General features: G+C 42.1%; 1 protein-coding gene across 1 annotated transcript in view; it reads left to right on the top strand.

The window, feature by feature from the left end:
• The window catches only part of phlpp1 (PH domain and leucine rich repeat protein phosphatase 1), a 43,043-nt gene that overhangs the window by 11,025 nt on the left and 6,187 nt on the right, over positions 1–25,831 (top strand). Inside the window, exons 2-8 of the mRNA XM_056392457.1 lie at positions 15,879–16,075; positions 17,032–17,157; positions 18,016–18,164; positions 21,651–21,797; positions 23,246–23,473; positions 24,524–24,726; positions 25,133–25,193. Coding sequence (XP_056248432.1) covers positions 15,879–16,075; positions 17,032–17,157; positions 18,016–18,164; positions 21,651–21,797; positions 23,246–23,473; positions 24,524–24,726; positions 25,133–25,193 — 1,111 coding nt within the window. The remainder of the gene's footprint in view (positions 1–15,878; positions 16,076–17,031; positions 17,158–18,015; positions 18,165–21,650; positions 21,798–23,245; positions 23,474–24,523; positions 24,727–25,132; positions 25,194–25,831) is intronic.

Genomic DNA, 25,831 nt, shown 5'->3' with positions numbered 1-25,831 from the left:
ATTTGGATGCATGCAACATCCCAGTGGCTCGCTTCCATTTTTAGCTGAACCATGAGAGCTCTTCATAGCTTCTGATAATAAATGGTGTTAGAGGTTAAGTACAAACAAAAACAAACGATTATCTGCGTGTCTGTGGTCCACCCTCAGGGAAAACTTGCAACTGAAAGTTGTTTGTCTTTCATCGTGGATTAGCAGATCATAATTCCAATCAGTGATAGAAACTATGTCATTGTAACCACACACTGCTCATATAAAGACAGTTTCCTGGCATCATGCATAATGCATTATGATGGCTGTGACACCAGATTTGTTGGCAAACTGCGGCCAACAGCATGCATTGTTACAAAATTGTCATTAAATTAACAAGATGCAGCGTCGTTCTCCGGCAGTTAATGGTTAGAAAGTGTGTCAGCTTTGGTGTATTTGTGAAATCAAATGGCACAAATACTTCACTTTCACAACCTTGTGTATGAACAAAACAAGTTCAGACAGGAGCCTCAAGCAGGCTGCAATTTTTGGTTCGCCAAGCACAACATTCGTCCCACCAATCACACTCCTCCTGATATTACAGTACAGTGCTCTGCTCTGGTATTCACCCAGTTTCTTGCTCTGAACTGCATGTATGAAAATGTTGCTGTCGCCTACCTAAATCTGCCTTTTTTTTGCTCAGGAATGTTGTTGATTGCTAGCACATGCTCAGTGCACAAACAGTACATAAAATCACATGTGTTGTGCCATGTCATGTTTTGCAAACACAGATTGGTTTATCTCTTATAACACAAAAATGCATACTTAACTTGGTGTTACAATGTAAACAATGTTAGTGATGCAGGTAGCTTCAATATACTTTATTGGAAACACAAAGCAATTTCAGCACAGAAAGAAGAAAGATTGTCTTCACCTTTAGACATGTGGCCCTGCTGCTTCTGCTCACTTATGCCCTTATTCTTTGACTCATGACCAACTGACTGACTGACTGACATGTGCAGCAGCTAAATACGCTGGATGTGTTTGTGCAGGAGGGGACTCGGAGGTGCTTTTGTGTTTGTAATGCAAAATTATGTTGCTCCTGTAATTTAAATTTTTACTTATTATCTCAATAATTTTAGTTTTGTGACACAATATGAATCCCTTCTGAATTGATGCTTGAATTCCTCTGGGTTTTCAAATGTTAATAGAATTCACGTCTCACCCAGCCAGTGCTGCGACACAAACAACCTACCCGATTATCTTTTGCAGTTTTGTTCTATTGTGACCTTTAAATTTTCTCCCTCTAATGGACATCCGTGCCGGCCTTCAGGCTGGGATGGTGGAATTGTAGAGTATCTCCATTAAAACCTTTATCGCTTCTTTTTGAGTGTCAAAAATAAGCCTCAACTCTTTAATTAAATTAGTGACATGCTGAAATTGAGCAAGATTAGTATTACTGGAGGGCACAGGAACACGGATGGTAATTCGTGGCAAATTTTTTTAACTTTCATGTTTGGTAAACATTTAACGGCATGGTTGATTCTTATGGCACTGAAATAAAGTTTTAAGCAATAATTAAAAATTTGGGACACTCTCAAACTGTGCTTTTACCACGTATTTTGTTTAACTGTGAATGAAGGTGAATTTTATCGCTTGTTTCTTCCCAACGTGAAGGGACTGATTTTGGATAATTGTTCCTGTATAGCGTCAGTGGTCTGTCAGATTTACTAAGATGATTCATGACGCTGGTATTGAGAGGGAGACACTTACTGAAGCACTTTTAGCTCAAGGCAATATTGACCATGACGATGAGCTTGTGAAAAGAACCGAGAGAGAGAAAGACGAGGAGAGAAAGATTGAGGAACTGAGAATGTCGAGCCCTGAATGTAAAATGTCCTCGCTTCATTTCTGTCATTGACAGGCATTATTAATGCAGTGGTACAAATGAACAGGGAAACCCAGGGCGACAAACAGGCGGGAGTCCCTGCAAGCTAATTAATCACTGACGTACACATAAACACAGACACATAAACTCATCTGTGCACTTCCATGCTCACTCCACCACAATCAGCTCTAACCCTTTGTGCGACATCAAACCTTCACTGGCTTACCAATTAGCGTTCTCATCTCGCCTCTGTAGCCTCGGTATCAGAGGGAGGTGTTGTCAGCCTGCTCCTTTATCGCTACTCTCCCTTTATCCCTGGCTCTCATATTTCACCCTCCCCTGATGCACTTCCCAGGGGGGTTGAATGCTAGGTGGGTAAACCTAAACCTGTGTGTCTGGGAGGGGGTTATTGTACTGGTGCTTAAGATGACAATACCTCACTCCCCTCTCTTTCTTGCTCTCCTTAAGCCCCCCCATACAGTATAAGGCGCTGCACTTTATCAAAGCTGTATGGAGTGCTGCAGAGACAGGCTGCTGCTGTATACAGGCCATTAGCAACTCCTGAGTGACAGAATGCGGAGGCTGAAGTGACACAGTGACGCTGCTGATGAGAAACCGGTGCCCTGAACCATGAGATATAATGTGTTTGAGAAACCTCTTACGTGATTTGGGTAAATCTAAAAAATATGCACAGCAGGATAATCTAATAATCTTTTCCTTATTGTCAATTACCTGTTTTTTAATAGATTAATTGACCAGTCATTTGGTCTGTAAAATAGTGAAAAATCAAAGTGATATTACTATTCATGGTCAAGTTTTAATTTAGAATTATAAAAAAATGAGAAGAAGCAAATACTCCCATGTAAGAAAATGGAAGCAGGAAATGTTTGGCATTTTTCCTTAAATAGACACTTTACCAGTTTTACAAACCAAGGTTAGTTTACTTGTTGCCAGAACTACTTTTCACAGTGAAAGCAGTTGTAGAACTTCTTCTGTGACTCTGGCGAGAGCTTTCCATCATCTGATAAAAAACAAAAAAACGAGTGATGTCATCAGGGTTATTTTTGCTTTGGCTTTGACACTATGATTGTATAACAGAAAGCCTGCATTATTGCACACCAGCCCTTTTAACACAGCTGCAAGTGTATACAACCCTGCATTTTTACTGCACATGTTTGTATTAGCGTGTGACAAATAATCTTTACAAACTCAGGGTGTGGAGTTTCACAGATATGGGCATTTATCAGGCAGGGCCAGTCTAACACTATCATGTTGCATAATGGGACATATAGGATCCAGCATCTTTGGAACTTGAGCAATACGAGGAGCTAAAACTCAGCTGCATTGATTTTGACCGCTCTTTTTCTTGCAAGTGCACCAACTTTATGGCGGTACAATACTAAATTGCTGTAATAACCCTTTAATAAATAACACAAACGATTATCAGTTATTCTTAGTATTCGCAGTTTCCCGTTGATCCATAAATTGATGAATTGGCCAGTTATTGTAGCACTAAACTGGAGTCAGAATAATCCATGAAAAATATGTATGGGTCATGCAGGCCGTGCACTATATGTTGTGAGTCCATATGATGGGTTATATCAATAAAGTGTTATTGTAATGTTACATACACTATAATGGAGCTCACAGCGGGCATGTAAGCCTCAGTTCATAACTTGGTTAAAGCTCCTCTAGGCAGAGAATCTACCTCAGTGTTGTCACACATTGTTTGTTGGCTCCTGGGATTTGCTTTAATTGCATCTCCACTACATGCTGCAGCTCGCTTTTTTTGTCATTGTGCATGCACTGCCCATGTGCAGGCCTGATTATGTGTCCTCATGTGTTGGTGAGAGAGCCGTAAGACTGAAGGCGAGTGCTGCATCATTCATGAGTGTGTGCCACCCTGTGCCTGGACTGCAGTGACCCGTAACTGTCAACAGTGTATCCTTGAGCGCGATGGCACAGGCTGTGCTGAGGACACACTGCAGGGACCGCTGCCATGTGGAGGGCTGTGGGTGGGGCCAGCGGAGGGGTGTGCCAGTCTGGGGCTCGAGCGGAAGCTGTGAATGCAGACGCGGGCTGAATAGGACACTAATAGCAATGTAGTACATTATCTGGGCCTTTTTTGAAGTTCTCTTTTTGCTTTTGTTCCTCTTTGGGAGAGGTCAGAGAGAATTATCAGCTACAGAGCAGCAACCCCTGAGCCTCCGGGTGCTTCCTCAGGACACTTAAGCGGGATGGATCCTGTACTGACATATTTTAAAAGAGAGCTGGGGTTTTGTGAGGAGTGAAGAAAGAGAGGTCAGGTCGTGAGTAAGCTGGGCCAGAAATGGCGAATCCCTGCAAGGACCGACACATGAAACCAATCAGATTTTAAATCTGAACAGAAGAAAGTAGGTAGAGGAATGAAGAGTTAGAGAGTGTGGATGACAGCTGGAGATATTGAAACCTGATGTGATATACTTTAGGGAATAGGTAATGGAGGAAGATAAGTAGGAAAAACTAAAACATTTCAGTTCAGTTGAGAAATCCTTGCCCTCTGAAAAACTAAAAAATGCACACACATAAAACCTGTCCGGTGATGACCTGTTAATGTGTGTGTGTGTGTGTGTGTGTGTGTGTGTGTGTGTGTGTGTGTGTGTGTGTGTGTGTGTGTGTGTGTGTGTGTGTGTGTGTGTGTGTGTGTGTGTGTGTGTGTGTGTGTGTGTGTGTGTGTGTGTGTGTGTGTGTGTGTGTGTGTGAGCAAGCAAAGCAAGCAAGACACAGACCCATTACGTAACTGGGCACCGTGACTCTCCTGCCAATTTACTATCAACACACAACAGTAACTCAGTTCACGCATGTGCAGGCTTGCTTTAGTTTGTGTGTGGAAGCGCAGCCTCCGTTTGTTTCTCACGCATTCATGACCTGCTGGTTATTCATTATTTCCCAACATAGAATAGTCATCCTCTTCCACACCAGCGAGCCAGTTTATCATGCATTTTAACTCTATCTACACAGAGCAGCATTACATAAACACTCTGCGGGTTTGACAGAGAATACATCTGACCTTTTGCTTGAAAGATATTAGACACTCACTGTAGCTGACTGAGACACCAAAGTCTTTTCTGAGTTGTTAACTTACAACAAAAAAGATAAGCATTAAATTAGCCTGAACTGTGATGTAAGGTCTTGTCACAAAGCTTGCTTGGTTCCACATCATCAGTTAATATACCTCGCTGCTCTCTTGTAGCGTCTCTGGTGACAAAATGCTTTTGCTTTTGTTTAAAGGAATCTGCCAGTACATGATTGCGTGTGTGTGTTTGTGTGTGTGTGTTTGTGTTTGTGTTTGGCTTTCTTTTTTTAAAGGGTAATCCTGGTCTTTTACCACATGAATCATATTCTTGTAGTTTTTGACATCATTTCTATCACTTATGCCATCAAGTTAATTTCTGCGATTACTAAGAAGAAGTCTGACAAAACAAGAAACACAAGCAGTGTGATGCTCACTCAGTTGTTAGTGTTTAGGATTTCAGTTCTGGCTGATTTGGCAACATCAAGTTGCTGGTGGTAATGCTAAGGATGTCATAATAAGGCAAGTCCCAGAGTTCATATCGAAATTACACGTTTATCGATCAGTTGGGGCAGGAAACACTTTGAGCAGCTACACTTTCAGAAACACAACATAAAAGGACAAGCAGCTCATGCAGCTTGTGTTCCTCATACATCACTGTACTCATGCTTGTACCAGTGTAAATGTGTTTCAGCTGGGAACAGCTGTTCTGCTCTTCCACTCGATGTCATTACGTGACATATGAGAATGCGCACAAATGACTTGCAATGTGCACATGCACCGGCTCTTGTCTACTAAATTTGGTCCAGTGCGTGCACGCATTAATTCCCGTGAATCCCTATTTGCAGGAATCTGTAATGCTTAATGACAGACTTTGCCTGTGTCAATGGCAGCTACTATACAGAGCAATGCAATGCAAATAGTGTTCATGGCTGTAGCAGAATAAATACTGGCCATAAATTTTATTACATGGTATTATAACTTTAAAGAAAACCCACAGGTTTGCAAAACATACTTGGAAGACAAAGATTGGAAGAGAAACAAAGGCAAACAGTAAATGAATACCCAAACTGTTCATTGTAATCATCTATTATCATTCACTGTGTTCTTGGTTCATCTTTGGCTTATTGCACTGACTGTAGTCGTGCATGCACACAGTTTACATACATTAACTGATACAAATGAAAACAACCATAATAAAACCCCAACTGTAGTTATCCTTTAATATCCATTCATGAATTTTTTTATACAATTGTACAATGTCTCATTTTTTAGTCAGCCCCAAAGAATGCAGAGTCTGCATGAGAGTATTTTCTCTGTTTTGTGTCACTCTGAATGCAGAGGTTTACATCTGACTGAGATTAGCTCAGCTAGCCTCATAGCACTTTCCCTCTTGTGAGTCTTTCTGCCTGAGGTGACAGGATATGCCTGTAGCCAATTCCTTTTCTTTCTGTTTATACATGTGTTTATCTATATATACTTTATTTTTTATCCCTTCTGTATTTTAGCCATCTCAGCTTGACCTCACCTTGTTTTCTTTTACCCGTCCATCCTATATTTGGAACTCTCTTTATTTCCATCCCCCTCCCTCTTGCCATAGACCAGCCTGCATAGCTCTCAGTATCCACTCTTGTACCGCAACATGCAGCTGTAATGGAGCCTTTTTTTTTTTTTCCTCCTATACTTTTATCTATATATAATTACATTTATTATTATTTTTATTATGTACACGCTCACCCACAAACATACTAAATAATTCATTTGGAAACTCTGCACACTTTCATAGCCTCGCAATCACGTGCATGCGCTCAATTAATTTATAGCAAACATGCACACATATTGTATGCATGAGCACAGTGACAGAATTTGCATTTGCTTACACACAAGCAAAGGGGGGGTGAAACCAATCCCCAGAGCTCTGATGTGTGTGCCTGTGTACTCTGAGCTAGCTGATCAGTGAGGCTCGTGTTTTCCAATGTAAGGTTTCGTAACACACACTCATTACATAACAGCAGCAGGAGTGGAGCTGGGAAGAGGAGAGGAGAGGGGGAGCGCACATTTATGTACGTCAGCATCCGACCCTTCCACTGACAGGGGAATCACTGGGGGAAATCTTCTTTTTTTCACACGCTGATGCCAACACCTGCAATTTGAAGCATCCATAATGCAATTCTCCTCTCTGTCAGCTGCATTTGGTTGTATTTTTAGGTGGATATTGATTGAATGAGATGATGAAGCATGTTCACAATGCAGCGGGTAGTGTGAAGGACAGTACTGCTGACGAAAACACTGTTGTTTCTTTCGCTTAAGGGCAGATAAGTCATTTATTTAAAAATTCATAGCTGCACAACCTGATTTATTAACCTCTCATAGCGCCGTTCACATTGTAGTTCCTCGTTCCAGCTCTCAGGCGTATGAGTTATGATTGCGTATTTGTATCCGTTTCTGCTTCTGCCCATAAACACAGATTTGCATTAGGTTAGTGTAATGACATGTAAAGATAGGAAGTGGATTGAGTTTCGGCTGTTGTGCATTAAGTCATGTTAGAAATTAAAAATGCAGAAGAGCAACTGAGTTTGCAAGTGGGTCAAATACAAGCGAAGAAAAAAAAAAGACGATAATTCAGCATTACAGAGCACTACAAATCCTCCTTCAGGTCATCCCTGTTCCATTAGGCATCCACACACTGCCCCTACAGGCGATGTATGGTAATGCACTGACCTGATAACGAGTTGTACAATGCCTTTAATAGCAGAGGGCTGTTTAGTTCCCTTCTCCCCAGGGGCAAAGGGTAATAATGGTTTGATGGGGAAGATATTGCAGGCTGTGACCTCATTTGGATTCAGGATGTGTTTCACTGGACTGAAAGAGGAGGTTTTGTATAGTGTCTGCGCACGCGCCCGTGTGTGTATGTGTTACTGTCTGATTGTGTCCTTCCAGGTGACATGTTTAGGAGAGATGAGATATCAGAATTTCAGGACATCCATCAATCTTTTAATTATCCACTTCGACCTCTCTCCATGGATGGAGGGACGTCTCATGGTCACCTGGGGCATGGCAGCGTATTTTCCCAGAGCTCCCTGGGCCAGAGAGCCCTGCTCCTTATTGCTACATCATCAGCTGAGAGCCGTGCAGACTGGGGGGGAAGAAGCATCACCTTGGCTAAGCTATTTAAGCTGAAGGATGTTCAGTGTCTGACAATAGACAGAAGCACAAAGCAGTGTCACTCAGCTTTTTACTAGTGGGATTGGAAGCACTCCTCAGCACTCTCCTGAGAACAAAAAAAATAAGTGCACACACAGACTGCCTGTCACCTTATGAATTATTAGTAGACATTGTTTTACTGTTTTCTAGATAGTTAAAATTCTGTACTGTAACCGTCACCACTCCCTTTTTTAAAATCATAAACATTCACAGATGTGGGTTAACCCATCTTAAATGCATAAAAATCTACTCATGTTTAATTGTTTTATTAATTAATGAGACAATAAAAGCAAGCTGCAACATGGATGATTATATGAATACTCATCTAGCTAATCAGCTGCTTGTGGCGCTGTCCAAACACTGCAGAGTTTACTGCTGTTTATCATGATTTCACTGTTGAATGCACTTTTGAGTCGACTTTGCATTAATATACTCTAGTTATTATAGACTCAATACAATTGGTTTTTTTTTTGTTGGAATAAAAAAACTGAATTATTTTATAACAAAAATTATTACAATGAGGAGGACATGAACGTCAGCAACACTTTTTATGGAAATCCATCCATTAGATCTTGAGACATTGTGGTGCTACAGGAAAAGTCAGTTGGCTTCATCATCTGGGGACCATAAATGTCTGTACAGATCGATATCCTTAAAGCCACGACACTCAGCCGCTGCAAACTAAATAAAGCCATCCAAGAACTCTCCAGCGTGTCCTTGTTTGATATTTTGACTGCTGAACATTTTGTTTAATGTAACCTCCTTTGCAGTCAAAACGTTAAACGTGAACACACAGACACATGTTGGCCTATGTGTCAAATGCAGTGTCACACAGAGATAATGAAGGAGCATCTCAGTTATTTCCCATGCAAACACGTACCTCATCTTCTTATCACTTTTGCACAAAGGACAGCTTGACACATTTCACGCATCAACACCTCCTCAGTCCCAGGGGGGTTGCATGCCCTGCTACCTCTATGGACCCGTTTATGTGAGAACATGTGGGAACTTTTTGAAGAGGATGTTTGCAGGATTAAGAAGCAACTAATTACAGATCACTCATTTCAGAAACTGTGAAGCTGAACGGCGTTCCTGATAATGTTCTTTGCCGCCACATGTTCACAGTTCAGCATGTGCATCTCTGTGAAAGGTGCAGAGAGGTGAAGTGTAACGCCAGGAAAAAAAATGCGGGACACTTTAGGTGAGTGTGGCGAGCAGCCTGTCCCCAGCAATGGCCTTTCCCACCTCCCAGCAAGGCTCGTCAACTGCTGCCTGAGCAGACAGTTGGCTTAGCACAGCATGTCACTTTGGATCTGAGTAATCACCTCAAGTCATCCACAGAGAACGAGAAAGACAGGGAGGAGAGATGGAAAAACAAATAAAGGAGTGGAGCGATTTAGGCAAAGGGGCGTCGCTGATCAGAGGCGGGAATCACATCCCTCCATCGCCTGCAAACACACACCTTTGAGTAGATGCATTTTAACATTGTGCGTGCGCATGTGTGTGTGCGTTTTGAACAGAAGGACATTGCAGCTATTTGTGTCGCAGAGGAACAGCTGGCCTCGCTCTGTCTTACATCTATTTCTATGTTGCGTCTCCACCAACTTCCCTCAGCTCTAGTTTGCTCTTTATAAGTTAGTATCTCCAACACTGCACTGATCGTTTTATGACGAGTCTGATATTTAATTAGAGTTGTTTTTTTTTTAGATGCTTTGCAGTTAGACTCAGTTGAGATAAAGTTCAGGAGAAGCTGAAAAAACTCGGATGGTGAGAGACAGTAAGAACCTGATACGGGCTTAGAAGCATTCATAGGTCCTAGAGACTTACCATCCGGTACATCACATCTGTCACCGCCTATAGAATAAGCAAGTGTGCTCCTACGCATGCTCGTGCTCTGCTGTGACTTATGTGGGTCATCAATGCCCTACGGTACGGCATGCCCAGTCCTGTAGTGGAGGTGTGCTGATGTCAGGTCACATTTAGCAGGGCAGGATGATTAACCAGGGGATGCATCCTTGTTATTACTGAGAAGGTCCAGGGAAAGAAACGTTGATCTGTTAACTGGGAGATGGATGGAGAGAGGTCAGCCTTCAGGTGCTGATGACTAACAATGATGGATAGCAGGGGCAGCAGGGCATCTGGGAAGCAGCTTTGTAGCCTGGTAGTGGAAACATTTACTGAGAACACTGACATTAGGGAAACCAGGAGTTGTGTCCTTCATGGTTGTCTTAGGGAAAATACACCCATGTATAAATATTATATGCTCACTGTCAGTAGCAGCTGTTACACATCTGCATGCTCATTCTTGAATAATACAGTAACGTGTGTTTTGCAGGCTTGAAGTCCTAAATTGAACCGTTCCTCACTATTACAGGAAAGTGCTCCCATGTATTGTCACAGCACTGCACTGAGATCGTCTCTTGGGTGTCTCATTTTGTCATTTTGAAAGTCAACAAATTAAACATACAGCGTACATCCTCTCATATGTTGATGGTAAGCATTGAAGAAAAACTGAACCGTGTCAAATGCTGTAATCTGGATTAATTGACACGTAATTGAAGACTTGCAATAATAAAATGATGACTTTAACTTGTTTACAAACCTAAAACATTTTAGTGCTTTCCAAACATTAAAAACTTAATTGTTAGTTTGGTTATTGTTGATGGGGTTCCCCTTTTGTTTACACTTGGATCCCCGATTGTGCCTTTAAATTGTTACAGGAATACTTTTCACTATTGACAGAGAGATTAATAATATAAGGCGCTTTGTCATTGCTACTGTACAAGTGTGTGTGTGTGTGTGTGTGTGTGTGTGTGTGTGTGTGTGTGTGTGTGTGTGTGTGTGTGTGTGTGTGTGTGTGTGTGTGTGTGTGTGTGTGTGTGTGTGTGTTTTGGAGCCGAGTGTGAAGGGGAGACTGTCTCTTCCTGAGCCTGGGGAAAAAGGAAGGAAGCCTTCTCCAGTAACCCACACACACACACACACACACACACACACACTGTAGTGCTCCTGCAGTAGGTCTAGGAATAGACCATGACTTCTTCACATGAATACTCCCACCTTGCAGGGCCTGTCTATTATCTTTAAATTCACATCTCATGCATCGCCTGTAGATTATGGGATGACCACCATGACTAACATCAGTGCTGCTCAAAATATTCCTAGCGTAGGCGGCCAGTGGTTCATACATTTGGAATATAGCAACTGTCTCTTATAACTTCCTTCCCTCTACTGTAAGGTTACCAAGAGACCCCTGCTTGTCTCTGGTCCACCCCTGTAAACAGGATGCTCACGTGGGAGTCCCACCCATCTCCCCGCTTCCTCCGCTGTGGATTCCCATGGTCAGACTGAAACATTTGCCTCCGTCCAGTCATCCCACGTCCATGTGTGATGGTTGTAAACTACAACATCCTAACAGGAGCAGCTTTAAAACTTCTCTTTATCACAAAAGCAGCCCACTCGAAGCTGTCTGTATTGTTCTCCCTCTGAAAAACCTCTTGCTGTTTTTGGTCCATCAACATTCAGGGGCGACAATTAGATGGATGCACATATGGAGATGGTTAATCACTGTCACTGTGTCAGCGTGTGTGTGTATGTGAGGATGTCAGCAAGGGGAAGAGTAGGAGGAGGAGTAGGGTGCGTGTGTTTGTGCATATGCTTGTGTGGGAGAGAGCACGTTCCAACAAAAGGCCTAAAAATAGTAGGAATATGCCCATGTGACATATTGAGGCTAAAAGCTTGTGAATAATTTGTCTAATGCAACACATACCCCCTTCCTAAGCTCAGTCATGAAAACATGCTCCTGCTGGTTACCTCTTCTAGCCAGTGAAGTTGGAAGGGGGTAACCAGTCTGTTCAGTCACGCAAGTTGGCCTGTCTGTATGGTTGCAAGATATTTTATGGATTTGGATGGAATTTGGTGGACAGATAGCTTCTTGCCTTAGGACACCTTGATTAGATTTTGGTTGGTGGTGGTGATCTGAAATTTAATAATACCTATAATGCTGCTTTCATTTTTCTCCCTTCTTTTATTTAGGCTTAAATTAGATACGTTAATATTAGCAGCAATAAAACCAAGAAAACATTAAGTGGTTTTTCAGGAAATCTAAATAGCAACATGAAAATATCAACGTATTAATGTTATATAAGTTAAGATTTTCTTTTTAGGTACATGCTGGTAAATTTTTACCTTTAAAACACATATCTTTAGTTTGCTTACTTATCTTGTGTTCCTTATCATTCCTTTCCCCACGTTTCCTCTTAAAGAAAACTCCGGTCTCCAGTTTAACTCCCTTATCTGGACCACTTATTTGTAAGTGAAAACAAAAGAGAACACCTGATGTGTTTGTCCGTTGGATTGTAAAACTGCTTGTGTGTTAGGTGTAGGTGTCTCGCCAGGTTGGCATGCTACCTTACATCAGTAATGAAATTGGTGCATGAAATTTCTTTTTCTTTTTCTTTAAGCCATTTTCTCCACTCTCCCTCCCTCTCCAAAACTATCTACCACAAAACTATTTGGGATTTTGATCCCGGCAAGCACCCATACCACTGTGTACATATACTCTCAATAACACAAATGCCCAGTTATTTAATAGCATTTCCTGTGGAATGGATGATAATGATGACCCTTTAAAGAGAGATAAAACCTGCAGTTTTATTCGCTTGCTGCACACTCCACTTGTTTCAGAAGTGCAGTTAAATGAGTGTGGAGATCAGCAGTGGAGAGAAGGGGAACTAGAACAGAGAAGGGACAGCTTGGAGTTTTTGGAGGCAGTGCAAGTAAGACACAATAAAACAACAAGCAACATTCACTGACTTCTGATTTTTCAGTCCCCAAAGTCTGACGATTCAACAGATTCACTTTTCTTTTCTAATCTAACGATTTGGAAATGTTTTCAGTTTTCATTAAATTTCTTTCTTTCTTTCTTTGGGACGTGGTACAAATTGAAATGTAAAGGAACTGAACTTTTTTGTGAAGCACAAGAAAGATAATTCTCAGTTCAGTTTAAGGACTTTAGCAGGATCTAATCACAATAGGTGAAGATGCCTGTGGGGATTTTAATAAGGCGCTGTACGTAAAAAGCACAAATCTAACTTGCCTTTTATTTTGAAGTTTAGGTAAATTTCCTAACAATATAATCACAAACTGGATTTTGGCAGGATTTTTTTTTTTTTTTTTTTTTAAACATTAACTTGTAAATACAGTGTAAGAACAAAGAATATGAAATATTACAGATGTCTGTCACATCCTGATAGCTCATTAAAATGTATTTGTCTGTATATATCTCCACATTATGATTGCCAGGTTTTGATTACCACTGTGAAGTCGAGGCTGAATGCCAGAGAACAGAGAGAAATTATGAAAAAGAGGTGTGCTTTTATGCAATTTGAACTGTCATATACCATATATTATAGATGGCCTCGCAGCTTTGTGCACAGTGTGAAGTGCATTTGCTTTATACGACTGTATTTAAGCTGGCATCGCTTGGCAGGTATGTAAATAGCCCTTCATTTAAAGGAGATGCATACCTTTATTTTCAGAACCACCCACTTGTGTTAAAGCAGTTTATACACAAATTGAAAGTTTTTGTTTTGTTTGTTTCAAAAAAATATCACATATAATTTCTTAAGTTTCCCATTCCATACGGAAGAAATCTTACAGCTAAATCGCAGTATTATGTTCTGCATGGTGTTGGGAGGGTCTTACATGTATGCCTGATGTGTGTCGTATTTCATTCTCACTCTTTTTCTTCAGAAAACTTAAAATTAGTAAGAAGAATAAGTAAGAAGACATGAACTGCTGTGCAGGCTGCTGCATCTCTATGCTTTCTGCTGCTGTACACAGGCTTGTGCTCTGCTGCATGCCCACTAGTTATGTATGAATGTCCCAAGACTGCTCACCCTTGTAATCAACATTTAACAATAGTATGCTATGTTACACACTCAGCGTTTAGTAAAGCAAATATCCCTTTGTAAACTAGGCTATTGATTGTGCTGTGAACACAAGATTAGCTTGTAGCAAAGAGGAAAGGTCAGGGCTCCGTGACTGCTGATGTAAAAAAATAATGAAAAAAAAATGTGATTGCCAAAGTTTGCCGGTTATGTATATGTTAAATATATATGTATATGTAAAGAATAAATTATGCATGCAATGTCATGACCTCAGCTTTAGCCAGATCAGCTCCAATAAGCAGACCTCTGGTCAGAATGTTATTAAACTCTGCTGAGCCTGTTGGATGAGAGCGGTTTGCAGTACAGTACTCTACTGCCTTAGCCTAACAGTCAGCATGTAAAAGCCCTGAATTATTTAAAACCATGAGAGCGTGTGCAAGTTCGCACTTGCTTACCCTACTGACTCCATCTTCCTCTCTGTAACTCACCTCCACACCCTCTCTGCCTCACTCTGTGTGATTGTAGTGAAGTGAAATATGTGTGAAAGGGACGGTGCTGGCAGGATGCAGCAGGTTTACAGCAGGCCACCGTCAGAGAGGCATTTTCTAAGGCTGTCGCTTGGAAAAGAAAACTTTGTAAACCAAGTCAAGAATCTTTTGGCCGAATCGGAAAAACAGTGAGGTTAAACACAAAACTATATAGATAGGAAGGAGAAACTGAAAGCCAGGAAGCCGGACAGATAGAAGAGAAACGACAGGGGGGAGGAGGACATCACATGCCAGCCTGGGGATGTTTTTGCGGAGGTGGAGGTAGACAGAAAGCAGGTGGATGATTAGACTGAACGATAAGACAGCCTGGCTGACAGAACGCCTGATAAGCAGCCTGTCAGGTTTGGCAGGCTGACGGTGAAACGAGAGAACAGGGCATGGAGGAGAGGAAGACAGATGGGTAAAAGTGAATAAAGGCAGCTCAGAAATTGTACGAGCATAATTTAGAAGTGGTGTACCTGGTATTGAATTTGAGACTCTGTTAATGTAGAGCTACACTGAATGCAAATCTACACTATTCAATTCCCTGTGTGTCCCCCAACTGGGACACGCGATGCTGACAGTTTTATGTATTTAGATCTTATGCTAACCCAGCATTGTGAGGGTGTTTGTGGTGATAGTTCTCCTGCTAACCTCCGTGGGTGTAGTTGTCACTTTGTGGCATTAGGTACAGGCTAGCTCAGATCAGTTTCATCAGTAACTCCTGATCATTTTGGTGTATCCCTCGCCACCAACAGGTCAAAAGTTCCATTTACAATGAAATATCTCAGCAAACTTAACATTAATGGTTCCCTAATGATGTATCCTAACCGCATGACTTTATTGCACCACCATGATGTTGACATTTTTTAGTGAAGCACCTCAAAACTATTGGATGGATTGACGTGAATTATGGCACAGACATAAATCTTCTCAGGATTAACTGGATCTTAATCTTCAGTGGTACTGTTATTTTTAATTCAACACCATCATCAGCTCAATACGTTATATTTATTTTTTGGTTCAGTACTTTGATTTACAGCCAAACATCTATATAACTAATAAAATTCCCATCAGCTTCATCTGTACTTTGTGTCAGTCTAACATGTTAAATTAAGATGCTGACAATGGTAAACATTATACCCCATAAACATCACCATTATCTATCTCACAGTGCTGCTAGCATGGTTGTAGAGTGTTTGGTTTTCACAGTCTAAGTATGTATGTATGTTATCTATTTTATGCTATGTACATTCTCGTCCTTAACCTGTACCCAATCATCCACCAGAGCTACGTCAAGGTCACATCTAATCTGCTGCTAACCACACAATATCTCTAATTTTTCGTTCCAGGGAAACCCCAAAGCATCGAGAGCTCAGAGCGGGTCCAGCTGTCGGGGACATACAACGTTCGGAAAGGGAAGCTTCAGCTACCGGTCAACCGCTGGACCAGACGGCAGGTCATCCTGTGCGGCACCTGCCTTATCGTCTCCTCTGTTAAGGAGAGCCAGACAGGGAAGATGCACATCCTGCCGCTCATTGGAGGAAAAGTACGTACAAGTCACAGAGCACAGCTGGCATCACATAGTCTTCCTTCTTTTTTTTTCTCATCCTGATGGTTTTATGGATATGTTATGTAATTTATGCTGTGGATCATAAACTCATAACGTCATATGACCTGCCAAAGTCACTTTTATTACCCTCTGCAAATGTCTCCCTCCACAGTGAAGTTTATCCTTGATCACACAACTGTTTGTCCTTCAGTTTACAGTTTTCAATTTTCTGTTTTGAGCCTTCTGCAGAGATATTTTTCTCCGTTTCTAATCTGCAGTCAAGGCATGCTATAATGTTTATTAGTGTAATGGATCACCGTAACATCCAAGTGGCATTTTTTCTCTCTGCACTTTTTTAAACTGCCTGCCTAAAAATGACCTTTATCTGTTTATTGCTTTATGGATCTGTGTATCTGCAAGGCCAGTAATTATGCTCTATGGGTTCTCCTGAAAAGCCCTTTCTACTCATCTGCCTGACACAAAGGACTCTCCATACAACACCACACCCAGTTTTTAAACATTTCTCACACAGCCCTAGTCAACCATTCATCCACACAGTGCCTCTGCATGTGCCTGTATGTGGCGTATGCATCTATTCAGACACCATAACTAGTCAGGCATTCATTCACAGAGTCCATGTGCTTGACTGTGTGTGTGACTCTGCGTGTCTAAAAAGTAATTTCACATACATTTATTCTTGCTTATGTCACACACATGTGTTCATTATATGATCTAAGTGCTTCTGGTTGACTGAAGTTGTTTACCCTGCAGCCATTAAGCATCTTATTTTCTTCAACAGAAGTCATTTCAAATAAGCACTATTCTATTGAGGCGTCCATGTGTCAGCTTTTCCTCCCATTGTCTGACTCCATAGGGATGGGGGTTATCGTTAATTGTCAGAGATGTCAGTATATCAAACTCTTAATGTTCCTCCTGTGTGTGTTGTGTTGCAGGTCGAGGAGGTGAAGAAGCACAATCACTGTTTGGCCTTCAGTTCGGCAGGGCCTCAGAGTCAAACCTACTACGTCAGCTTTGACAGCTTCACGGAGCACCTGCGCTGGCACAGACACGCTGCCAAGGTACTGGGTGTGTGCATGTGCATGAGGGTTAAAGAAAGAGAAGGAGAACATGAGCATATGCTCCCCGGCACTACTTATGGGTCAGCTGCATTGTACATTAGAACATGCGTGGCTGCAACCTGAAGTATAAAAAAATCTGGCTCTACACTGACCACAATCCCACTATGCATATATTTCACTGCTGGCCACTCTGTAGTATGCAGTATAACCCAAGTGTCTCTGAGTGCACTCGCACATGAACACCACTCATGGCTCTCTCTCTCTCTCGCTCTCTCGCTCTCTCTCTCTCTTTTCTCTCATTTGAACTCAAGTAGGCCATAGCCAGAAAACCTCTTTTCTAAATATTAACAGGGACATGCATGTCACCAGCACCCAGAGGGCCACTCAGAATAGGAGCCTGGATAGAAGCAGCACGTGCCCCAGTGACAACTGCTGAGCCTCTAACTAACTCCGCTCTGAAAGGCTCAAGTTCACAGACTGTAGATTTTCTCCTTTAAGTCGAAGCGAACGTTTAAGCTGTCATTTCATTTCAGATTGCAGCTTCTGTGTCTCTGTAAATTTGACTAACAAATCATCATGGGTTAACTGCTCTACGCACCTGCTGTTAACTAGATTACGAGATGATGTCATATGTGGTGTTAGGTCGCTAACCTGTTGGACTTTCCCTCGACTTCTTCTGACTCTCTAATCCTAAGAAGATTGGCTATTGAATGACATTTGACCCCTTAACAGCAGGCTACACACACACAGTAAACCTGTAAAGACTTGTGCAGAAGAGATAATCCTGTTAAACTCCATGTTTCTCTTTCTCTTTCTCACCCCACCACTCTTCTTGTTTTCCTCCCCACCTCCATCTAGATGGTTTCCCAGAGAATCAACTCGGTAGACCTGTCCTGCTGCAGCCTGGAGCAACTTCCTCCCAACCTCTTCTACAGCCACGACCTCACCCACCTCAACCTCAAACACAACTTTCTGCCTGCCGACCAGCGGCTGCAGCAGTTGCAGAGGTACAGTGCCATTGTAAATGTACAGTAAGCACACCTGAGGCTAAACTATAAGGAGTGGGGGAGGCAGGAAGGAGTGGAAAATACAAAAAGAGAGAATGGACTTGAAGGGGGCGTTACAGGTTGAGGAGATGGCACAGGGTGGTTTGGATGGGCTTGGCTTGGGCAAGATGAGACTTGAGAAGGTTTGAGCAAAGCTTAACATAATTTGGCCACAACAGGAGATGAGCTGGGTTGTTGTACAAGGAGGGGAGAGACAAAACACAGTGAGGCTTCACTGGACACAGCAGGTCATGGCTGGCTATTTGGACAGCTTTAGCTTTTGCCTGCAATTTGCAAGCCATCGATCTAAGCAGTCTAGGACCGGGGCCATTGGCACACACGGACCAAAAAGGCTAGCCAGGGCTGTGCCAGGCCAAGCCCATCGAGCCCAGAGCACAGAGGGGTAGATGCATCTGCAGGGAAGCTTTTAATGTCCCTGGCCTCCCTCACTCTCTCTCTCTGTGGGCACCATCTGCTGCCTGCTTATCATGGTCCCAGATTAAAGCCCACATCCAAGACATATGTGTGTGTGTGTGTGTACGTGTGTGTGTGTGTGTGTGTGTGTGTGCGTGTGTGTGTGCATGCATGAATTTGCGTCCATGTAAACACTGGTACACAGTGACTGTCACAGCATCTATTTCTGAAGATTATTGCCAAATAGATTTTTACCATTTAACTGAAAGAATTGTGTGAATCTAATTCCTTAGTATGTGTTTGCAGAATGGTGTGTGTGTGTGTGTGTGTGTGTGTGTGTGTGTGTGTGTGTGTGTGTGTGTGTGGTGTGTGTGTGTGTGTGTGTGTGTGTGTGTGTGTGTGTGTGTGTGTGTGTGTGTGTGTGTGAGAAAGAGAGAGCGAGCAAGGGAGAGAGAGTTGCATGCTTGTATGCAACAGAAAAAGGTGGCTGCAGGCTACAGATTTGGGGTCAGTGCATACAAAGTCTTGATACAGTATGGCATTTGATTTTTTTCTTTTTAAGAGGGCTGAATGTACAGTAGTGTGTGTGTGTCGGTATGTGTGTGTGTGTCTGTGTGTGTGTGTGGCTGTGCAGCTGTGCATGTTTTTGTTGAATGCTTGTTGTGTCTTCCTGACAGAACATTATGAGTGAGGTAGGAGGTCAGGATTTTATGATGCTCTACCATCATCATTTTTTTTTTTTTTTTTTAATCCTCTGAATAATGACCGGTGTTGAAGATGCTGTGAGGGAAATATGAGGTTTTAAATCTGAGCAAGTGATGCATAGCTCCCCTGCTGGTCAAGCCAGATAACATCCATATTTAGCTTTGCCAAACCCTAAGTAGGCTCATCTGCATTTGACCCAGCATGAGAGAAAAAGAGGTCAGCAATGAGAAAGAGATGGATACTTGGCTGAAAATACAGGGGTTTTGACATGTAGAAACATGTAGCAGAGTTACTTGAGTACGCGCTTGGCCCTGAGAGACTCAAGTCAAAAGAGCTAGAGTCAAGAACAATAATACTCTGTGTGCAGCCTCTGTGAATGTGGGTGTATGTGTTTTGGTGTGGACAGTTGTGTGAGAGTCTGTTTTTGTTTCAGTATAAACACTGGCTTTCCCTGACATCCAACATGGGGTCATAGTGCTTTGTATTTTTCCAAGAGCAGTGGAATGTGTGAACCTGCCACATGCCTCTCCCCTTCTCTCTCTTCTCTGCTCAAAGACTAACCGATGGGTGATCTGCCAATCAGATATGCATAATCAGTTGTCTGGGATACTAGCTCTCTCCTCTGGCATGGGACTGCCTTCCCAGCATGCATCTCACTCTGAGACAGAGGACACCACTCACTGAGGGTAATGGCTGACGTTTCCATATGCATCTGATTGAATCTTTGGCCTGTTTATTTACATATGTATGATAGTGCAGCAAGATACAAAGGACATAAAAGTCATGGAAATGAGGGGAGGGAGGAAGGGGTGAGGGAGGTCAGAATAGTGAGATGAAGGGGGTATTTAAGGCCAAGTTAAAGGATTAAAGTTGCATTATCTTTCTTTTTTTTTTTTTTGGCCCCTTTGGGCCAGCAGAAGATGGTCAAAACAATACTGACATATTGTCACCCTATAAAGTAGATACGCTGCAAGTGTTAGCATGCAGTTACCCGTTACATTTTCAGCAGACACAGAACTATTAACATTCATTTAGAGTTGTGTATCTAGTCACCTTCAAGAATATAAGTCCAATATTCACTCTCCCTTTACCTTTTGGTTGCTCTTTACCAACTCCTGAGAAAAATATCTGTCTTTTTATCTGCTAATTGCTCTACTATGTTCGTCAGCTAGTTTGGTGCTGGGCAGATAGTGTACTGTCAGTTTATAAAACTTCTTTGCTGAAAAAAGCAGCTGTAGATACGTTAATGAGAGTGGAATCTGTGGGGAGGAAAACCAAAACACTGAGCTAAAAGAGGCTAAAAGGCTTCGTAGAGCTGTGGGGAACTGCTTATTTTGGGATGATTCTCTTTGTTAAGGATGATTGGTGCAGCTTTAAATACACAAGGAAAGGAGAAAAGGAGAAAGGAAAATAGCATGATATGACAGAGCATGACACAGACAAGGAGAAAGTCTGAGGAGGGGGTATGAGCATTACTCAGCAGATTGCAGAGGTTGATTTAATGGTGGAATGACATTTTCCCACACACCCCCACACACCCACTGTCTGCAGGAGTCACCCTCAGCTGGAATTACTTGGCCACCCTAATCAACTGCCCTGACGTCTCGGTTGCCTTTTTCTTCACCGCCATAATATACGGTGTGTCACCTGCGTGTGCACATAGGGAGGAAAATCCAACGCCGTTTAAACAGCTGCTCCATCCCGCTGTGCTAATATGGCGCGCTGCCAATCTCCAGCGTGCCATAGCTGCTCTATCTGTGCACATGATAGGTGATAGCAGGTTGCATGCGTGTGTGTGTGTGTGTGTGTGTGTGTGTGTGTGTGTGTGTGTAGATAGATAAATAAAGACAGAGAGAGTCCTTCCCCTGCTCCGCCTTGTTCACTTGCCTCCCTCCCCCCTGAGGGGCTAACCTCTCTGAAGGTCACCCCTCTGCCATGGGACACCATGCCAAATGCCACTGGTCATTGGTGTTTGAATGAACAACACAGATGTCAATGCTGTGCTTGTTTGCTCAACAATCAAGTGTGAAGGTTTAGTCCTACTATTAAGGAGGGCTTTGTTTATGGATGTGCTGAATCTAACTGTGTGTTTTTCACTTAAACAAATTCAGTGTAAGCTACACTTTGCTACATTGCCCATAAATACATTCATTAAAATATTTATGAACATCTTCTACTCTCTTGCAATATTGATGTTGACAAGATACAAGCACATCTCCAATCACTCTCTCATACTCTCTTCTCTTCTCTCCTCTCCTCTCTTCTCCTCTCCTCTCCTCTCCTTTCTCACCCCTGTCTAACCTATCATTATTTTCTGTCTTGTTGCAGGTTTTCTCGTCTGCGGAGCCTCAACCTGTCCAACAACCATCTTGGTCAGTTTCCCCTGGCCATCTGCGACATCCCAACCCTGACGGAGGTCAACCTCAGCTGTAACTACCTGGCCTCTGTCCCCAGCTCTGTGGGAGCTATGACTAAGTAAGTAACAGCAGGAAGTTGTTGATACAGACCTAATCTAAACTCAGAGACTGAATGTTCCTGAATCTAAAGTTCATGCGTATTGCAGTTTTGTTATAAATACAACTTAGCTGTTCTTTCTTTGTTAGTTATTGAATCATTGAGTTTGTTTGGGTGTTTACATTACCTCTCCCTGCTATTGGTAGCTTGTAATGTTGGTAATTTTCCAACTCTCTCACTTTTGTGGCAGGGGTTTACCGCTGACATGAGACCAGTGCTTGCACCAATGCCATCTGGGGCTGGAGTACCAGAGAATCTTTTCACAGGCCAAATGCATTTTTGTTAGTTTGACTATCAAACGTTTACATAGCCAAATGTTACCAAGCAACAAGCACGTGGCATAACAACCACCATGGTGTACTTTGCTAGTTTCAGCATGTGAGCAAACAACAACACAAGTTGCATTGATCGTCTGTGGTGCTTCCCACCGAAATTTTCACTGAGTCATGGTCTTTCCCTGGTCTGTTTATTTTCTGGTTGACATGACAAAATTCACCCTTGTCCATTTTTAAAAAAATATTTATATATCCTCTGTATTAAACCATTTCTCCAGCTTGTTACTGGGCTAACCTGCTGTGGAGGAACCACTTGTGGCTTTTTCTTCTTGTATTTTGGTGCACGCCTTAGATTTTCCTTGCAAGCTTTTCAAATTTCTTTGAGGACTTCATTTCTAGTAAAACACTGGCGCCTCTTTAATGGACCACCGGATTACATTTATGAATTACGTCACATGGTCCTAGTGGTTGACAAATGATATTAGTTTTACTCGGTGGCAGTGTTACCCCGCCCCCCAAAAATTGCAGAATTCTTTTCACTAAGCCAACATTTTCAAGAGGATGGAGCAAAGCTGATTTTGCTGGCTGAATACCATTTTGTCTCATGGGAACATTCAGAACATTTTGGCTGTGCTCCAGTATCAGCCCCCTTGCCTGTGGAAAAGCCCTATTACTCACTCTGTGAAGGGGTGTGAGCAAAATGCAAAATGATTTTAAATGTTAATGATATTCATATGTTATTATGTCAGTCCAATTTGCCCCTTTCTAACAATACAGGATATAGCATTGTTCTGTAATTTATCTTTGTCAGCACTGACAGCTTGGATAGGACATGTGCTTCAAACTGAAAGTTCATTTGAAAATAAATGCACAGGTATGTGGGTTGAAACAAGGCTAGATGAAAAGTTAATCTGCCGGAATGATCTGGCATGCCTGTAAATTCCTGAAGTAGCCAGTAGGGTATTTATAATACTACTGCCATCTGCTGGATATTAAGTGTAGTGACTGTGAATGCTGAAAGTTAATACAGTGTCATAGATCCTGAACAACATTATCTGTGCAAACAAAGAAAAATCTGTCCCCTTTACCTCTTTCATGAATGAGGTCAATCGTCTAATCACATGTTCCTCTCAGTTTGCAGACGTTCCTGTTGGATGGCAACAGTCTAGATGAGCTGCCCAATGAGCTGGGTTCCCTCCAGAGGCTGAGTTACTTAGGCCTTTCCTTCAATCAGTTCAACCACGTGCCCCAGGTGCTGGAGCGTTTGGCCTCCATGGAGAAGCTGTGCATGGCTGGCAACAACCTAGAAACACTCACCCTGCAGAATTTCAGACTGCTCCGAGTCAAACACATCGACTTAAGGTACAAGTTATTATGAGATAGGGATTTTATCATTGATCTTTGACAACTTTGTGAAGATCAAGCATCACTTTAAATCCCTAGTCATACATGGTCCAAGCAGAGCACTCAATGACACGTGTTTTCCCACTAATGATAGAAACAAAAACACTAAGAGGAAGCCAAAACACGGTCAGACAGCCAGACGGCACGGAATCAGGAAATCATTTGCCTGTTGTGGTTCCATCAGGTGTCTTCCCATTGTTTGGAGAAGCACAGAGCTTGAGTGACTTGCAGTATTTTCCAGTTAATGCTTCACTTTGCTTAAACAGGGTCAGTAAATACATTTTCCAGCATTTCTCACCTGTTTGGGCAAAGATCACTCAGTATCTCTCATGAGGTTGCGGCCTTATTTAAACAACAAAGCTTTCTTATCCGTAATGCTAAAAAAAGTTAAATCAATGAGTTGATAGTCATCTGTCTCCCAGAAATGCCAAACATTTGCTGTTGTAAACTACTTTTCTCTGTTTCTCTGTTTAGATTAAACTTCTAATAGCTTAATTGAAACAATTACTGACAGATTAATCAAAAATGAAAATCAACTGCCTGTTGCAGCCCATATCAAGTCACCTGGCATTTTTTGTTTTTATAAGTATAAAGTTAAATTAATAAGACATACAAACCTGCTTCCTTACACAAAAATAACATTAATGCTAAATTTATGGCCTGTTTTTCTCATTTTAATCCAGCAGTTTTTATTTCAGAATGTTCCTTTTCCAAAATCTGTGTTTATTTCACAACTGCATTTTTTCTAGTTACAGTTGGCTTTTGCCAAATCCTGGTATTTGTTTATGGAACAGAATAATATATTTATGCATTTTATGTCTTATCAGTCTTTGCCATAAATGGTACTGTCAGAGCAACTGAAAGCCAAACAGAATTCAAGCAGCTGCATAGTATATTAGCAATCAGCCAAGGCATGTTCCCTGCCTTACAAGAAAGGCCACAGCCTGTGCAATTCAACCTGATCCAATTGGAGTTGTACCTTTGCCTCCTCCCTGCTCCCTCTGTCAGGTTGAATAAAATCTCCAGCATGGTGCCAGATGAGCCTGACCTGCTGAGGCACGTGACCCAACTGGATGTGAGGGATAACAGGCTGACAGACTTGGACGCCTCAGTCTTCCCCAGGCTGGAGGTGCTTCACTGCGAGAGGAACCGTATCGCCGGCCTCAAGGCCAAGGGTTGCTTGCTCAAAGGCATCTACGCCTCCAGCAACGGTGGGTTTGGCACGCAGGACTTCATGTTCTCTGCTAGGGCAATCATGTGTTTTTTTAGAAAAGACAGATATCCTTCTTTCCCTCATCACTGCCGTCTTACCTGTGTCTAAACTGAAACCACTGATATGAATCTTTCTTCTCTGAACCTGTAACATATAACTCACCTCACCTCACTATTGTCTTTGCCTTCATAACTATTTCACCCTGTGCTCCTCTCTCTACATGCATCCATTTTTCTCATCACTGCTGCAGTCTCATTAGCTCTCTATCATCCCCCTCTAACTTGTCACCCTCCTCCCCTCACCACCGCCGCCAAACTCTCCCCTCCATTTTCCATCTACCTGTTTTGGTAATAGACCGCGTCTGTCCTTGCTGTAGGTTAATGTGTTTGGATTTCTCCCCACAGAGCTACGACAACTGGATGTCAATCCTGTGCCCTCCAATCTTAGTTGCATGGATATCTCGAGGTGAGAAAAATCCCAGAAGTACACACATGCATGCAAAAAAGGGAATGCAGCACTAATTGGAAAAACTATTTTGATAATGTGGCTCATTTACAGTACACCCTCTGTGTCCCACAAGAGCACGAGTTGTTGAGAGGGAGTGAGAAAATTTGTTATAAAGAGAGAAGTGCATGACAGTGATAGGATATTGGAAAGTGTGGTGAAATGAGCTGTCATTGTTTAACTATTTCAGCACTGACCTTTGACATGACCTTTGATTCTTAAGTGAAAGATAGGCTCCTGTGCTTAGCTTCTTTGTGGTCAATAAAAAAGGCATGGACAAAGTGCTGCACTTACATTTTTAAGTCCTGAATTTATTTGGAAAAGTTTTTATTTTTGAATCTTACAGATAATCTGTTGAGAGTTGTGATTATTATTTGCTTTTTTTTTTTGTCTGAAACACAACACATCTGACACTTAACCTACCTAATGAAGTGACTCTGAAGTATTAAAAAAACAAATAAAATAAAAAATAAAAAAAGCCAATTTACATCCAATTTACATGAAGGAAAGACAAGGCAGCAATTGTCTTTCCTTGAGCGGGACTGTTTGGAATTCAAACACATGCAGTTTCCTGCTACATGATATTCCATGTTATTTGT

The sequence above is a fragment of the Seriola aureovittata genome, chromosome 12, assembly GCF_021018895.1.
Source record: "Seriola aureovittata isolate HTS-2021-v1 ecotype China chromosome 12, ASM2101889v1, whole genome shotgun sequence".
In the NCBI taxonomy this organism is placed as follows: Eukaryota; Metazoa; Chordata; class Actinopteri; order Carangiformes; family Carangidae; genus Seriola; species Seriola aureovittata.
The sequence above is the reverse complement of the archived record's forward strand: the minus strand, read 5'-3'. Positions and strand labels throughout refer to the sequence as shown.